The sequence below is a fragment of the Orycteropus afer genome, unplaced genomic scaffold (assembly GCF_000298275.1).
Source record: "Orycteropus afer afer isolate SDZICR_OR568_19922 unplaced genomic scaffold, OryAfe1.0 scaffold00051, whole genome shotgun sequence".
Classification (NCBI taxonomy): domain Eukaryota; kingdom Metazoa; phylum Chordata; class Mammalia; order Tubulidentata; family Orycteropodidae; genus Orycteropus; species Orycteropus afer.
The window spans coordinates 6,503,265-6,522,247 of NW_006921638.1; the positions used below are offsets into that span (position 1 = coordinate 6,503,265).

At 34.9% G+C, this 18,983-nt stretch overlaps 1 protein-coding gene across 1 annotated transcript in view; it reads right to left on the bottom strand.

The window, feature by feature from the left end:
• RALGAPA1 (Ral GTPase activating protein catalytic subunit alpha 1) overlaps window positions 1–18,983 on the bottom strand; it is a 343,304-nt gene that overhangs the window by 13,550 nt on the left and 310,771 nt on the right. The window contains exon 39 of the mRNA XM_007938553.1: window positions 16,543–16,670. Coding sequence (XP_007936744.1) covers window positions 16,543–16,670 — 128 coding nt within the window. The remainder of the gene's footprint in view (window positions 1–16,542; window positions 16,671–18,983) is intronic.

Sequence of the window (18,983 nt, forward strand, 5' to 3'; positions counted from 1 at the left end):
TTGCTGTAGTTATATACCGTCGAGTCAGACCCGACTTACAGCGACCCCTCCTTGGGTTTCCGAGATATAGTCTTGCAAAAAAGGAATGAGAAGAATGATAATTTTTGGCATAGTGCCTAAGGCATTTGACTGCTAACCAGAAGGTTGGTGGTTCAAACCCACCAGCCACTCCGTGGAAGGAAGGTTGGGCAATCTACTTCTGTAAAGATTTACTGCCTCAGAAACCCAAAGGGGGTTGCCAGGAGTCGAAATTGACTTGGTGGCAGTGAGTTTGCTTTGGTTTATTAAATATTTATATAATTGTTTAATTAATTTCCTCTTAAATGCAGGGTTCATGTTTCATTTCCTAAACAAGAAAAGAAAAAAACGATTGACTCTTTTTGTAAGTACAGACAAAATATGAAGTGCTTATACCTGTGCTCAATGGCACAGTCTTAGGGATTTTAAGGCTCATTCTAAAATTCCTAATTTAATAAGCACTTGTCTACACTCATGTGGCTTCTTTGTGGTTTTAGCACTTAAGAATTTCATCTTCCTTCTCTGTATAAAAGATTCCAAGAAAAGTAAGTGTAGGATGAGGGAAAGTGTCAATAGTAAAAATGATTTAATTTTGCCAACTGACTTAAAAAAATTTGGACTACTACTTAAGTTTAGCAGGTAAGAACCAACTGTGCAATATTCATAAAGTTTACAAGTTAGTTGTTTAATCATTGGTAGTTTGAAATTGGCTATGCGGGAGTATGTACATCAAAGAAATTAGCAATTACCACAAATCAGGGCCTGCCCCTGTCCTGGACAATCAATTGTTAAATACCGTATGTTTCTTTCTCTTATGCTTGTTCTCCTAATAAACTACTTTCTTTAGTGTTTCTGATTCTTGGGCAGGAAGTGGGGGGAGATTTTGGTGGTCTTTCTATGCTACCACTCCACTTTATAGAGACCAGTAGTCTAGGCAACTGTATTTGTTACTTAAATTTTGTCAATTTTTGTTACAAATTTTGATACAGTCATGGAAGCAAAAACCCATGACTGTGTCTTTATGTTTTATTTCCAGCACCTAATAGGGCTCACTAGTACTAAATGGCTTTATAAATGAAGGAATGAATAAAGGTATTTTGATAATAGACTAGGAGATGTCTATTATGCTGACAGACCACTTCTTAATCCCAACTCGGCTCCCTAGAAATCAAATACAGGTGGGCAAATATGTTGTTGTTGTTATGTGCCGTTGAGTTGGACCTGACTCATAGCGACACCTCCTTGGGTTGCCGAGGCGGTATCACTATGGAAGTAGATTGCCCATGGATTTGAACTGCCAGCTTCTGGTTAGCACTCAAATGCCTTAGGTACTATACCACCAGAGTGCCTAACAATAAGAGAAAAGGAAACTGATAATTACTTCTTTAAACAGTTTTTTTTTTAATAGCAATTGCCTAAAGAAGACATTTTAAGCAATGAAATAAACACTTCAGCCAAGTTATGTGACAATTTTTAATTTAAAGAAGTTTTTTAAAATTTTAATAAATTCTTTAATAGTTTGAGACAATGAATTTAGTTAAACCAATTCTATTTATTTACGTGGGTATCTATAGAGAATGGAGAAAAGGAAAACATCTTTGAGAGCATCTCTATAGATTAAAAATAAAAGGGTAATTTCAAGACCATTTTAGACAGATTTCAAAAACTGCTCCATATACCATAAGAAGAGAGGTAATAATACCTATAAAAAATAACAGTTGGAAGTTTAAATACTAAGTTTTTTAAAAATAGCCATCTCAAGAGGAATTATCCCAAGACAATGCATTGTTTATTAAGAATATTTAGGATAGTTTGAACAAGAGGTAGGAAACATCTATAAATATTACTTTCAGGAAACTTAACAAAATCAGCAAAATGTTTATTCATTCTGCAATAAGCCTTGTCTTGATGGAGAATCTAAATAGAGCTTTGTTTAGGAAAACAAAGTTGCTGACTGGTACAGAGGGATTAGGACATTGGTCTTTTAATTAATAGTCCAGTGTGATTAAGTGTTTGTCTGCTAACTGAAAGGTTGGTGGTTTGAACCTACCAGATACTCTGTGGGGGAAAGATGTGGCAGCCTGCTTCTGTAAAGATTTACAGCCTTGGAAACTCTTTGGAGCAGTTCTATTCTGCCCTACAGGGTTACTAAGAGTTGGAATCAATGCCACCGCAACAGGCTTGAGTTATTTTTTTTTCTTCTCTTTTCTACTACCAGTATCAATGATCTGGATATTGTGTGGGAGGATTAAAAAAGTATGTAAGGCATGTCACTAGCCCAAGGATGGCCATAAAAGAAAACAAATAAACAAAAACAAACCAGCTTTAATTCTAAGATTGACAATTTTTGAAAGATAGTTATATATTAGAATAGTAAATTCTCAGGAAAAGTCTTTGCTGTGCATTAAAATAAAAATGAAGAACAAACCGTATTTGTCAATTTTTGTTACAAATTTTGATACAGTCATGGAAGCAACGTGTTTCTCATTTTAAAAGTCCTTGAAATATCTTTAAATAATCTGAGATAATATCATTACATAGGACTTTGAAAAACAAAAAAATAAGAATTTTGTTGAGGTATAGAGAATGGTTACATCTATTTTGTAAGTATATCTCAAAGGTAATATGGCTGTTATCAGTGGTAAAGTAGAATATTTTTCTGAAATTATAGGGTAAGTATCCCATGAACTAACAGGTACTGTTCATTTATTAAGATGAAATACACTATACTTTTAACCTTATAAACCAAGATCTGGTAAGAGATAACCTCGTGGGGAATAGGGGGAGGGAAGGAAACTTCATTTCATTCCCATAGTAGTTAATTTCTTCAAGAAACATGTAGTTTAGCTCATGTATAATAAAAATAAACTTCCCCTAAATTAACATGAATCTTGGTGTTAATATTGTTTCATTTATACCATGTTAATAAAAATTCTTCTAAAAGTCTGCAACAGGTTATGATAAATTATTACGTATGATTTTTATGATGCCTTATACTAATGAAATTCTTTAGTAGCTGATACTATCTACACCATGAAGAAAAGCTGTGATTTGTCAGAGTAGACAAAACTGGGCTTTAATCCATCCTTTTAACCATATTGCCAAGTCTATATTGTTTTCACTGCGTCTCAATTAGGAGACAGGCAGGACACCTGGTACTTCTTTATCTAAGTCCCAAGGGCTGCCAGATGACTCAAAATCCATAACAGGTGCTAAGGCAGTGTTAGGATAGCCTTATTATTGAAAGCTGGAGTTGAATAAAATTTGAACCATATATAATTGCTCATAAATCAGTCAATTACTAAATGAAAATGTTAAGTAAAGGTTGATAAGCCCAATTCTACCAAATTTCATGTAAATAGATTTGAAAAGATTAATATTAAATAAATAGGATTAAAAATTTAAACCTATCTAAAGGTTCTGAAAAATCCTTCCTGATTTAATAATCTAATAATCACTAGAGGTCTGCAATAAAACACCAATATGATTATCAAATATGCTTATCTATTCTACTTTCATGAAAGTTGTATGAAGCAAAACATCTAAACGAAAAACTAAGTTACCTGGATTTCATATTTAATTAAATTAAAATTTCGTGCTGTCATTCTTGAGGTGGTCTCCCTGAAAGAATTATCATTAATTTAGTAAAGATACTTTCATAGTCAGTAGAGAACTAGTTTGGAATCACTTGTATTATTTAAAAATATACTAGGGGCATAGTAGGAGCATAATCATTTTGTATTGTTCCCTTTGGGAACAAAAATTTCAGTACCTCAAAGTTGAGGAAATGAATACATGTGTAAGAACTAAATACTAAACTTGGGCCCTGTCAGAAGACTACAAAAAGGAAAAAAATAACCAAATCACTGAAATTTTACAGTGTACAATTACTTAAGTATTATCTCTACTTAAATGTGCACTAATTTAATTAAGATTTTGTTTAAATGTTGTAATTATCAGGAATACAAAAAAGAGTGATTTTATTATCATAGTAAGTAGTAACAAAGTACAGCAAACTGTCATTTAAGACAGTGTCATAGAATCTATGATAAGCAGTATATTGGCTTAAACTAATGCACTATATGCCCCCAGGGAATGATAGGCTTAGCGACTGGATTTTAACATCAAAATCTATCCATTAATCTTGACTTAAATATAATCTATTCTGCAGTAAAAGGAAGAATGGGCATTCAATGAATTACTGGTTTTGAAATATTGCACTTGTACCCATTTACTACATCACTTAAGGGGAGAGGGGGAGATGGCATACTAGTAAATTTTACAGACTGTTACTAATTTTACAAAACCTGCATTTGATTTTCCCTCAATTTAGTAAGAGCACCTGATTTCTAAAAAAATCATAAAGTTTTCCTAAAACATCTCCTTTGGATCCTATTTAAGGATATGGTGCATAAATCACAATATTGTAAGATAATTTAGCCAACTCAAATTCAAGTAAATAAAAGAATCTATAGAAATATTTGACTGTGAGGTCAGGAAAATAAGCTTTTCTTTTCTGTTTTTTAAGGTTGTAGATCATTGTTTCTTTCCATCAGAATGATGAATTGCTTGTTGACTAGACCAACCAAAAGAAAATGTAAAGGCCAAGAGCAGTGTGTAGTGTATGAACTGCTGAATGTAAAACGAATCTGCTTTGTAAAATTTCACCCAAATTACAAAAGAAAGTTAAAACAAAACCAAAAAAAGAGCAGTGTTTCACAATAATAATAAAAAAAGAAAAACAGCAGTGTTTATACAAATATCTGGGTATATCACACTTCATAAATAAGGAAGTAACCTTCAAATTTTTTAAGATACCCTAAATAGACAGAAATCCAATGTGTGACATACCCAGGCATGACTGGTTATGAGCTACTCATTTAAATATTAAATCTAGTATTTAACATTAAGATAGTCTGCCTATCTTTAGATTATTTTAGCACCTGCAATGGTTATATATAAAAATTAATTTACAGTTCTATTAACACAGCTTATATGTGTTCAGATGATATTTGGTAAGTCTAAAATGCAAAGTGTAAAGAAAAGCACAGTGTTTACCAGGTTATGAGTGAGAGCCATTCCTGAGTGTGCCAGTAAACTGAATTTGTAGGTAATTTGAAATAGGTACATATGTTTCTTATTCAATCTTACTTTAGTGCAAGAAAAGGCCCAAAGCCTTTTCAATGATTTAAAAGCTGCACATGCAGCAAGTGAAGGTGATTGTGACGAAGAATTTGTAGTAAGTAGGATCTGATTTTATTCTTTCAATGTCAGGGCAAATTTACGTAACAGTAAAGGGTAAGTATGAGTTGTCCCTAAATCAGATGTTCATAACCCGGGGACTTGTCTGTAATTCAAATTTGTCTTTAGCCTTATCTGACATGTTAATTGGGGTGGTTTTAATCCACTCAGAAACTCTCATTTAAAAATTTTATGAAGATAAAAAATACATTATTTTCATTTAAATATAAAAAATATTATAATGCAAAACCTGCTTTTGTTGTACTATAATCCGATGGGCTGAAAATAGATAACGAATGACATGTTAACAAGGAATTACTACAGGTGGTTACTTAAATATATTCATTTGTTTTCTCTTTGAGTAGCTACGTGCTAAATAAAAGTCAACACTCCTATCAAGAGAGTAAGGAAATGTAGAAACATCAGTTCTACAATAGCTATTTTTGCTCCTTCTATTTTCTGAATAGCAATTAGTAAAGCAACCCCTTCCCCTCCTCCCTAGTGCTGTCAAGCTGTTCAGAGCAGTTTGTGACTTGACAATAGTACCATTGTGAATGCTCTCTGGGCTTCCTTCCCACAGAGAGTTAAATGGGCAGTTCCTGCTGCCCATAATTGGTGTCCAGTGAAATAATACTCAAGAGCCAGGTTTTATCAGCTTCACGCCAAAGAAGTGAAGCCAGGGAACCCAAGCCTTCATATCATACTGGACCATATGCCAACCCTGATGGCCCCAAAGGTTTATCACTAAGAATCAGGATCCATCATGTCCCTTGTGAAATTTCACTTCACATACCTTATGTGAAATGCAAAGCTTCACTAAAAACCAACCTTCTTTACAATTGGCATGAACAGATGGATGGTAACAGTGGTTTGGCAAGCAAAAGTTAAGATTTAAATAGGCTGTATTCTAGTGTTTGAAAGAAAAAGCAGTTAGAAAAAAATGGGGAGACTTTTGACCCATAGCTTAATTTTAATTCTAGTACTGAGTTATTAAAAATTAAATAGCAAAAATGCTTACATTAGTGAAAAGAAAAGAATATATTAAAAGCACTGCAATTCCTATGTTATACAAGGTTGAAGACTAATTTCAGCTTTACATCCTTTACTTTTGGATGTAAACCCCTAGATAGTATTTGAATCTATTGCTAGTTTTATATTTAAACGAAGACTAGAATAAAATGTGCATAGTATGAAATAGGTGCTGTGAATAATAATAATGTGAGCATACTAGTGCACTCTCATCACACACAACAGCAACGCAGGGTTTAAAAGAAAAACAAAACTATTCTAGCACAAGTTGGTAATTAATAAAAATGGAGGAGAAAAACTTAAACTTTTCTTGTTTTTACGGAATACTTTGCCCATGCCCTGATGGAGTTTTCTTTCTTCCTTCTGGTGTACTGTGATATGACCCAACTGTCTAGATTGGCATACGTGGACCATACTGTCACACCGGATTTGACAAAAACAGATAAGATGGTGGTAGTGCTTTCTTTCCTTTGGTATTTTTGCCATAAAGACAATGTAATCTAATAGAATAAAAGTACTATGTTTATCAATAATGTATAAAAGTACTTTAAAGGGAAAATGTAAAGAAGGATTGTTATGTAAGAATGAAGAGTTTATCATGAAATGTAAGAATTATGAAAATCTCAAATGTTCTTTCTAAAATGGCAAGTAAGTGTAAATATTATCAAACATGTAGAGACCTTCTTAGTCTCAGTAAGAAAAATAGGGCTAAAATAGCAATTACTGCACAACTAATTATATAAAAAAGAAAGACTTTATTCAAATAAATGTCTAATAAACAAATTAAGTTATCTTGGAAAGGATTTACTAAAAAAGGGAAAAAAATAAATTCAAACTGTAACCGTTCTCAAATTCAACAGGTTAAAAAAAAAGTAGAAGGAACTATCACCCTATACGCTGGCTGCCATATTATTGAGAGTAACAGAAAATCAAGCCTAAACTGGTTTTCTTTCTGCTTGACTCCATTATCTGCTTTTGCCTATTTCTTAATCCTCATCTGCTACTACTTTTCCTGTTGTATAATACCACCCAGTAACTGAGCTCCTTGTGTTTCCTGACCATGTTACACTTTTATGCCTCCATGCCCATTCCCTACTTCTGAGAAATTCTTCTCTGATATTGTGTGCCCAGCAAAGCCCCATATATCTTCTAAGTAATTAGTAGAACATGCTTCCTTTGTAAAGCCATTCCTAATTTCCTACTCTTCACCATCCTCCCTCCTCCCCTGCTTAAAATTAATCACTTTGTATCCTGTTACCATTCTACTTTGCATATATCACTACTGCTGGATTCTCAGAGTGCCTGCCATCCTGCCATCCATCCATCCATCCATCCATCCATCCATCCATCCATCCATCCACCCACTCACCCATCTTCTCTTTTCCCCTGTTCCAAATTGTAAGCTCCTTGAAAAAAGTGACTCTTTCTATCCCTAGCTTTTCTCTCACAGCGCTTCTCAAATAGTTGTTGTTATTTGCTATTGAGTCGGACCCGAGTCATAGGGACCCCTCCTTGGGTTTCTGAGGTGGTATCACTATGGAAGTAGATTGCCCAACCTTCCTTCCGAGGAGTGGCTGGTGGGTTTGAACCATCCATTTGGTTAGTAGTCAAGTGCCTTAGGCACTATGCTACCAGATCCTTAGTGAATAAATGAATGACCTAAAACTGCTTAGCAACATTTTTTGGGGGTGAATATAGCCTTTTTAAATATTTGTTATTAGTGCTTTAAGTTCTGCCTCCTTCTTGGGGGGACATCAAGCTACATACTCCCTAAGATAACCTCTGTCCCTGCCACTAAGTCAGAAGTGTTAGCTAATTTCTATCCTAACAGATTTCCTCTTTCCCTCATATGTGGAAGGAAAAAACCTCACTAATTATTGATCTCTGAAAATTATCTTCACTAAGCTATAATGCCCTTTAGTAAAAATATGTTAATTAGTCAAAATCCAAATCCTTGTATGTATGTGTGCTTTTCTGGCTTGTTAAATGTGTCAGAGGAAATTTCTGTTACTTAAAGACCACCCTGGTGTTTAAGTTGTAGCCTCTAAAAACCAAACTCACAGCCATCGAGTCAATTCCAACTCACAGTGACCTCTACTGGGTTTCCAAGACTAAATCTTTATGGAAGCAGACTGTGTCATTTTTCTTCTACAAAGCAGCTGGTGGGTTTGAACCACCAACCTTTTGGTTAGCAGCCAAATGTCTTAACCACTATACCAGCAGAGTTCCTTAAAATAACTAAAGAAACAAAATCCTTACAATAATCCAGAGTTCCTTAATATAACTAAAGAAACCAAATCCTGACAATAATCTTGTATTTGGTACTATTATTATTTTTACAGATTAACAACAAAAAAATCAGACACAATGGTTGTAATATATTTAATAAGTGGGTTTGATTCTGAAGTCCATGCTGATTTATAGACAATCAGCTTTTTGGAGAGCCTATACTTATTGTTATTATCTTCTGAGGAATGATCTACAAAAGATAATAGATACAGCAAAGTATGTAGTTTCTCAATATACTCATTTTCTTCTAACATGAAATGGAAGCAGTATTGATGGGTCCCCTAAGACATTTTATACTGTTCTGTCATACTGAATGGCAAACTGCATTAACACAGCCAATCAATTCCATTTCATTTAGTTTTGGCTCTTTTATTTCTGCAAGAGGTTCTTTACATTTGAACATCAGAACTGCAGGGACAACAAACTGTGACTAATTGAAGAATGATCATTGACTTCTGGTAATTTGTCTGATAAAGTTAAACAGAAACCCAATTCTGGCATTTAAGAAAAAGTCAAATCTAAAAAGATTAGAAAAAAATAAAATAATATTGGTTGTGGTAGCAAAGAATACAAAAAACTTAGGAGTAAAGTGTTGTTTAAAAATGCCATTTAACTGTTTAACATCCTCCATGGTATATATTTCAGATTACATATGTATTATAAACATATATACAAAGAGCACTGGTGGTACAGTGGTTAAACACTTGACTGCTAACTGAAGGTCAGCAGTTTGAACCCACTAGCCACGCTGTGGAAGAAAGATATGGCAGTCTGCTTACATAAAAATTTACAGTCTTGGAACCCCTATGGGACAGTTCTACTCTGTCCAATAGGGTCTCTGAGTTAGAAATCACTCTAAGTTTTTTTTTTTTTTTAATATACATATGTACATACACAAAAATCCCCAAATATAATTTATAAGAATTTTAACAGACCTACTCAAATCCTACCCTTTGAGACCCAGATCATACACTAAATTTTCTACACATTCTTTCTGGATCTTCTCTCTCCAAAGTAATTTCTTCTTCCTTGGAACTCTCAGAGCACTTTATCTATAACCTTACTATGACACTTACATTTTACCTTGTATTATAATTATTAATGTACATATTCTCTCCCCTATTAGATCATTAACTTACTGAGGGCAAGATTAACATGTGATTTTTCTTAGCTTCCTTCTCCTAATCTTTACCAAGGTACTACCACATAAATGATCAATAAATATTTTTTAAAGAAAGAAAACTGGATACAATTCTATTTCTTAACTTGGAGGTATTAAACTGTAATTATTTACCATATAGTAAATTTATGAATTTATATACTTTTCTCAAATTGTTTTATAATAAAAAGTTTATAAAATAAAAAAGATTAAGATAAAAAGGACATGATTACATACTGTAACTACTGTAAAATGTTATGCACAATAAATCTATTTACATTAAAAACCAGTATTTGCAGAATAGCATTGTATTAAACAGTTGTACACTCAAAAGTCATACTTAAAGTATCTCTAGGATCAAAATAATTAATTGCTTTTAAAATTTTTATTTAAGGAATGGAGTCATGATTCTAAAGTTATGTAATTAATGCTTTGGAATTACTGTTCCCAGTGCAAAAACAAACAAAATACAAACCAAAAACCACCACTCAAACTTGAAATACCCTTCAGGTACAACCATTACCCAAAATCTGCCTAGTCTTCTTTCCCAGCATTGTGTTTCAATTCTAATTGCATGATCAAACCAACAAATTGAGCTCAAACCAAAACCAAAACCAAAAAAAAAAAAAGAACCTAGCTGACAAGATCAGAGGTTGCAAGAAAGTGCTTTTCAAGTACAAGTAATGCAAGAAACGACAACTGAAGGAGAGCTTCAAAGCTTGAAAGACAGTCATCAATACTGACAGATTACTGTAATTCTGGCTGCCAGCATGATCGATTTGAGCAGCATATGACAATCAATATTGTCCTCATTTAGTGAACAACATTAGATTCATAGTTACAGAAAATGTTCCTAGGATAAAATTTAAACTGTATTTAATGACCATAAATAGCACAATTTATGCTGTGGAATCTTAGTGGGTACTTTTATTGGGCATAAAATAACTGACACAGCAGTATAATTATCCAAATATAATTGAGTTTATTACATGTTTTTCACTCCTTCATTTCACTAATGAGGATTAAGGTATTAACTCTAGTGGTTTTCAAAGCCTACTTCTATCTCAATTTTGTTGTAGTTTTCATGTTAATAAAACTTTCTATTATAAAGTTTTATTGATCTGTTTTAGAATGTTAAGATTTCCTTTCATAGGAATTTATCTAGATTTGTCAAAAAATATACACTTCTAAATTTAATATATTTTCTGAACTATATATTTGCTATTTAAAATTAAAACAGAATACCTATATTTCAATATATCTTAAATATGGCTAGTAATTTTTTATATAAACTTTTATATAAGCTATATAAATCAAGTAATTCAACTATATTTTTTTCTTAAAAATTTTTAAATAACATAGAACTTTATGGATCTTTGTGAAATATGACTATATGTTCTTCAGATTATCAAAGGTTAGGAGCATCTATATTACATAATTAAACAGTATGGGAAAATAGTTTTCAGATAGCTTCTGAAATTCAAGCCTACAAGTCAAGCAAAACTTGTTTGAGCTCACTGATTTAATTTTACTTTGAGTGATCCAAAAGTGGTTTTGTTGGTAGAAATTTTTCAGATTGGCTGTTTAAATATTCATGTTTACTATTTTAATCTGAAATTATTGCTTTTCATCCTAGAATTTTCTCCAATGTGGTATTACTCAACAAGGTTAATTAATGAAAACTTCATGATGTAGGCCTGAAAACCCAACTCAACCAATCAACCAAGCAAACATAAAAAACCAATGAAGCTACTCCTAGAAATCACCTTTCAGCCAAATTCAGTGACTTATAAAGTAAATAATATCACTTGTGAGTAATGTACTTCTTTAAATAATCAACTATATGAGACCAAATGGTTAACATTTATCCAAAAGCAAAGATGAGAAGGCAAGGAGGGGAAAGGAAACTATATCAATAGAAAGAGAACAAACAGAATAGAAATGAGACTGCTGACACTGAAAAACTTTAACCAATGTAATGGAACAACTTAGAAATTAAAAAAATGGGAACCTAATTTGTTGTGAAACTTTCATCTAAAACATAATAATTTTTGAAATAGTAAATTATAGAGCCAGAATTCAAAGTCAGGTCTTCCAGCCCTGATCAATAAGAGGAGACTGTAGAACAGAATCTCAAATATTCATAGAATCCAGACTTTCTGTAGCCATGAGGCTGGATGAACCCTCAAAACTACTCTCCTGAGATAATCTTTAAACCTTAAACCACAAATATACCCTGAAGTCTCCTATAAACCAAACAAATGTTGTTGTTGTTATGTGCTGCCGAGTCAGACCCAACTCATAGCGACCCAGCCCCTTGGGTTCCCAAAGTGGTATCACTACGGAAGTAGATTGCCCAACCTTCCTTCCGAGGAGTGGCTGGTGGATTTGAACACCAGCCTTCTGGTCAGCAGCCAAGTGCCTTAGGCACTATGTTACCAGAGCTCCCAAATCAAACACAAGTTTAGCTTAATTAGTAAAGAATGTCTGCTTTCAGCATGAGCTCTTTTAAAGAACTATCTATATGGGATCAAACTGAGCACAGCAACTTGAAATATCAGATAGGAACCTAAGAAGGCAATGAGTTTAGGTTAACAGGGGAGGAGGAATTTGGAAAAGAAGGGTAAGAATGGCTGCATAACTTGAAGAATATCACTGACGTGTACATGTAGAAACTACTGAATTGGTGTATGTTCTGCTACGTATTTCAACAACAAAAATAATTTTTTAAAAAATAGAGCAAAGAGGCAATTCTTGGTGTTGGGGAGAGGTGTTTCATGCTAACTGCAATCTTTATCTATAAGAGTTAGTCAGTGCACAAAACAATATTACCTTACATCTATTATTTCATTTATCAAAACAAACAAAAAAACCCACCAAACTCACTGCTGTCAAGTCAGATCCAACTCACAGTGACCCCTCCTTGGGTTTCGGAGGCAGTATCACTACGGAAGTAGATTGCCCAACCTTCCTTCAGAGGAGTGGCTGGTGGGTTTGAACTACCAGCCTTCTGGCTAGCAATCAAATGCTTTAGGCACTACACCACTCATCTACATTCATAATCTCATTTAATCGCCACAATAATTCTGAAATGTATATTACTACTCTTTTTACAGATGAAGAAAATGAGGTTCAGAGATTTTGTGATTTGTTAAAGATTACAAGGCATAACTTGAGCTAAAAATCAACGTTTTCTAACTCTAAAACCAGTTTTCATTATCTCTAGTGTAACATGAAAATCTGCAATAGCTCTCAAATGTGGTGCAGTGAATTACTTGGTATGGCTCTTCAACCATGGTTTTTTGACTCCCACCAGATGACTAGGTGGAATATGCAAATGTAAGGTGCTTGTGGCCCACCAAGGGGTTTGGATAGCTTGTTACTAATGAAAATAAGGTACATGGCTCCTGTGTGTGGGTGGACCACCAAAATAAAGTATATGGAACTCTTATGTGGGGATTAATTAGTTTTGTCATTCTGCTAGGCTTAAAAATGAGCCCTCCCCTGAGGCAGAAGGGGGGATCTCATTGCCATCAAGAGAAAAGAGCCAGACATGGTGTGGAGTGTGTCCTTGGACCTGAGATCCCCAAACTGGATCTGCCTGGCAGAGATAATGTAAGCAGCAGTGGCACCAGCAGTACTGAGACCAGCATGAGACAGAGCAGTGAGCTTGCCAGCCCACGTGGCGAGAAAGCCTAGTGCCTTTGGGCAGGAGATCTGCTGATGGAATAGGGTGTACCTAGGTGCATCTACTGTCAGAGCTAAAAGAGCTATGTAACACTTGCCAAGCTAGGCAAAGTCCAGAATGAGAGGCCAAGGGTCAAAGAGAGGAGTGCTGGAGGGGAGGCTGTCCTGATTGAAGAACTGTATGTATCCTGAGTATATTCCTGAACCTGAATTGTATCCTGTTCTTCCCTAATAAACCTCATCACCATGAGTACTGTCTGTGAGTTCTGCATGGCCACTGCAACGAACTGCTGAACCCAGCAGAGAAAGAGTGAGTGCTGTAGGAGGGACAAAACTCAAACCAAAAAAATTCACTGCTGTGGAGTCGGATCTAACTCATAGCGCCTCCTTGGGTTTCCGAGGCGGTATCACTCCAGAAGTAGACTGCCCAACCTTCCTTCCGAAGAGCGGCTGGTGGGTTTGAACCAGCCTTTTGGTTAGCAGTTAAATGCCTTAGGCACTACGCCATAAGTGGTGTCAAAAAACCTAAAACCAAACTCACTGTCGTGGAGTTGTTTTCAACTTACAGCGACCCCTCCCTGGGTTTCCGAGGTGGTATCTCTACAGAAGTAGATTGCCCAACCTTCCTTCTGACGAGTGGCTGGTGGGTTTGAACTGCCAGCCTTGTGGTTAGTAGTCAAATGCCTTAGGCCTGTAGTGGCGGCATGTCTGACCTCGTAGGAATAAACCTTGTGCTACTAATGGTGATTGTATCTCCCCCTTGTGAAGTTAGAGGAGGTCAGAGGATGCCACCCCCGTGTACTTTTTGAATCAAGACTTTGAATTTAGGTGTAGAAAAAAAATAAACTATATTCCCAACATTCTTGATTTTGTATATTTTAACTACTTCATAAGGTATACATCTAAAATGCTATTTGTGCTTTAGACCAGGAACACTTTGTGCTTAACTCAATAAATTTGAGTTCCTGTTTTGTGATAAATGTAGCAAAGAGTTGTATATTACAATCTAACCTAATCTACTTCTCACCACATTCCAAAAATATTTAAGGTAAGTTTTAAACAGGAAAGTGCAAACTCTTCCTTATACACCTCTGTGTTCCACTTTCAATTGTGTCCTAAATGAAATGGTGGAGAACACAAAGCACCCAGATGAACATGAGGATCTGGCAACTGAAAGAGGCAAGGGTCAGAAAGCAGACAACCTCTATGGAGCTAGCAATGCTGATAAACGTTTTTTATGGGGGAATCATCTGTATACTCCAGATAAAATTAGCTACCTTTCTAGAGATATTAAGGGGACAATAAATGGAAAAATATACTTAAGGAAATAGATGAAAACTACAAAGCTTTTATGACTATTATAAATGAGATGAAAACAAAAAATTAAGAAAAAAAATAGGAAAGTAAGAATTTTTCAATTAAGTATCCTGTTTTGTGCAAAGGAAAGAGATAATATATCTGGGGAGTCAAACAGTAGTTCCTAAAAAATGTAAGATACGTGTACTATAAAAAATGGCAAACTGTGTGTGGGTTTCATGAATCCATCTCCTCACAGCTTATTCACATCTGAGTGAAGTGCCACTTCAGGTTCTGGGCCCCAAAGGTGAAGTAACTGACCCTGATTTCTGGGTGAACGCAGCAGGGTTCACACAAACTCTTGAGGGTCCTCTTGAATAGCTTTCTCCTTAATGTTATTATGGTCTTCAAACCAATCAAAAGACCACACAGAGAAAGACAAGTAATTTTGGAAAAAAAAATCACTTTCTCCATGTCTGTCTTACTGAGGAGGAGGGTATTAATTGCCACTGAAATTTCCTTTCAACTTGTAGATCTGTATGTAGTGGATTTCTCCTAATATTATTTTTGTTCATCAATTTGAGGCTCCTAAATTCTTATCATTTCACTAACATGCACACTTCAAATCTGAGTTCTCAAATGAAAATAAATGAAGAATATCTGCCACAAATAAGAAATGCTATATAAATGTCAATAAGCTTAATCAATGTATGATGCCATGATTCATCTGTAAATACAGTTCATGGTGTCAGAATACAGGAGGAATTACATATGGATCAGACTGCTTAAGTCAATTTTCATCAAAAGAAGAAAATGTATGCAGCGTACTACCAGGTTATAATGATAAATACATTTTATGTGGAATGGAAGATAGAATATTTCAAAAGACTTTGCTTTTAAATATATATATATATATATATAACAATATATAAAAATAATGACCAAATTTTTTCAATCATGTACAAAAAAACATGGAAAACACAAATCCATTTTAAAAAGGAATGTCAGAAAACAATTTAAAATTTAAAACTGTGTGCTTATTGTGTGCCAGACATTGTTTTAATAGCTTTGCAAATATTGACTCATTTAGTTTTCATAACCCCATGACTGATGTATTATCATTCACATTAAAAAAAAACCTTTTTATTGTGATTTGGATGAAATTGTTCATATTTAATAGATAATGCAATTGAAGCTCAGAGGGGTTAAGGAAGCTGTTGAAGGCTACACTGTTAAGGAAGTAATGGACAGCATTTGAGTCTAGGCCATCTGGCTCCAGAAGACATGTTATGTTTACACTCCATGTCCTCTCACACCTCTGTGCCTGTTTACACTGTCCCTTCTGCTTGAATGTTGTTCTTCTTCTGATCCACCAGATTAACTCTCATTCATCTTTAAAGATTAGTTCAATCCTCACATTTCTCAGAAGGCTTTTCTGACATTACCCTTCCAGCTGAGTGAGAAGCCCCTTGTTATCATACTTCCGAACATCCTGTACATACTGCTATTACATCTATACATAATATGTTTCTCCATCTAGATTGTGAGTTTTTTATGAGAATTCTCTGCACCTTCAAAGCAGCAGTGACTGGCTTGGCTCATAATGGGAATGTAATTAATTAATCAAAAGATCAGTACTGATCAAAATGTGAAGAACAAAATACATCATTCAAATAACATAACTGCTCAAACATTGGGGAGGAACTCCACCATCTATATACCAATAGTCAGAAACTCAAAGGTCATAATACATAAGAAATATTTACACCTTGGGAAGTAGACATATATTTAAAAGCAGAAACTGTACCGTTAAAAAAGGATACAAGTTTTGATACAATGGAATCAGTGATTTCAGAGCACGGCTTGCATTTATAGCTGTTGCTCGAACCATGATGGGTAGAACCTTTCCATTTACAATAGCACCATCAAAGAGTGGACCAAAGAAAGGAATCTGAATGAGAAATCAGAACATAATTTTATAGTCAAATACATGTTAGAAAGGTGTAAACAAGAACAATCAAGATACTGCTTGCATAAAAAGGTGTTTTTCTCACTCTTTAGTGTTACCTTCAGTAGAAACACCATTAGAATTAAATTCTCTTCCATGTGGGTTACTCACACAGGGGCAGTAAACAGACAAAAAAAGTCAGAGGTCTACAAGGTGTCCTTTCAAATGAATTATGTAATTAACATAATAATTTATATGACCTGCATATTTCCAAATTTCTGTAATCTCAATTACAGACAAAAATCCAACACTGGAAGTACATTCCTTTTTCTCTACTGAGCAAACACAGGAAAGATAAATAATCTTTCAGTCAGGAAGTTAGTTTGCCATTATCTTTTTGTGATAACTAGTTTTACTACACAATCTAAAACACTATTAATAACAGTTTATTATAAAAAGTATTTTAACAATTAAATGCTATTTTTATTAGGTAACTGACAATTTCAAAATTTAATTCTACTTGAATTGATTGGAATGCAAATGGCAACTACAGGCATAAACTGGAGTTGTGGATAATACAGTAAATAAATAATTCATTCTTTGCAGTCATGTATGATCTTTGTCATATATTCTTTGAATTTTTTTTAAAAGCTCTTTAAAAATGTAAAAATCATTATTAGCTTATAGGCTACACTAAAACAGTCCACAGGCTCTAGTTTGTCAACAGCTGGTTTAGATGAACAGTGGCTAGTTAGATGGCCAGGTTATGAGCCAGGTTAAGCTTAAATGCACACATGACAAATTTAACCTCACTCCAAAAATCCTGAAGATTCATGATTAACTGTAAAAAAGTAAGTTTTCCAATAAACCTATGAAGAAATGCTCATGATCATTAGCTATTAGAGAGATGCAAATCAAACAACAATGAGATACCATCTTGCTCCAGCACTAGTAGCAAAGTTCAACAAGACAAAATAACAAATGCTGGTGAGGATGTGGAGAGATTGGGACTCTCATACACTGCTGGTTGTAAAATGGTGCAACCTAGGTGGAAAGCAGTATGGTGATTTCTTCAAAAGCTGGAATTTGACCCAGCCATTCCAATACTAGGTATATATCCTAAAGGAGCAAGAGCCATGACAAGAACAGACATATGCACACCCATGTTCGTCTTTTGACTATTTACAACAGTCAAAAGATGGAAACAACCTAGGTGTCCATCAACTGAGGAACAGATAACCAAACTATGGTACATACACACAATGGAATACTATGCAACCCTAAAGAATAATGTAGATTCTGCAAAACAACGCATAATGTGGATGAACTTGGAGGACATTATGCTGAGTGAAATAAGTCAATCACAAAAGGACAAATATTGTATTAGTCCATTATTGTAAAAGTCAAGGAAATGTTTATCTATGGAAGGAAATTTTCTTTGCTGGTTACCAGGGGTGGAAGGGGAGGGGAAGTAACACTGTTAGATAGGTAGAGATAAGTATTGATTTAGGTGAAGAGAAGGGCAATATACCAAATGTGAGTGATCAATATGGTGGCATTGAGGAAGAAAAAGACATACAGAGGTACATGGGAGGTACAAACAATAAAGATGAACCCTTTTGCACATACAGTACTGCACTGCCAGTGAAGGCAAACATGGTATACAGGTGGATAGATGGATGGACAGGCTGAACTATTAGGTATGTCTATGAAGTGGGGAGTGTACCCAAGAACATGTATAGGGTTGGCAGACAATGGTCCTATAAGTTTATTTGTATGATTTGAATCCCCAGGTGTATAGTAGAACTGACAAGGGACAAGATTGTAGTCACTTCTTGGTCACAGCCAGCTCAGAGGGACTGAGTAGTTTACCTGTGGACTCAGGACCACAGTCACGGGGTACATCAAGCTCAACTGACATAACATACTGCACAAAACACTGTTCCACCTCCTACTTTGGCAAGTAGCAACTGGGACCTTAAAAGCTTGCAAGCTTCCATCTAGATGCAACGATGGGTCTCTCCTCGTCCAGAGTAAAGAAGAATGAAGAAAAAAAAAATTCATGGAAACAACTAGTCCTAGCAACTGGTACACCATCTGATCTGTAGCCGACACAACTATGAGATCAGAACTAGATGGTGCCTGGCTACCAATGTCAATCACTTGGAAGGGGATCTATGTAGGAGATCCTGGATAGAGAGGGAAAACAATGTGGAACAAAACTCAAAATCATTTGGAGAAAAAAAAAGGGCAGGGGGACCAGGTTTGCTGGTCAGATAGAGCCTGGTGGAACCACTGAGACTATGGCCCCTAGCT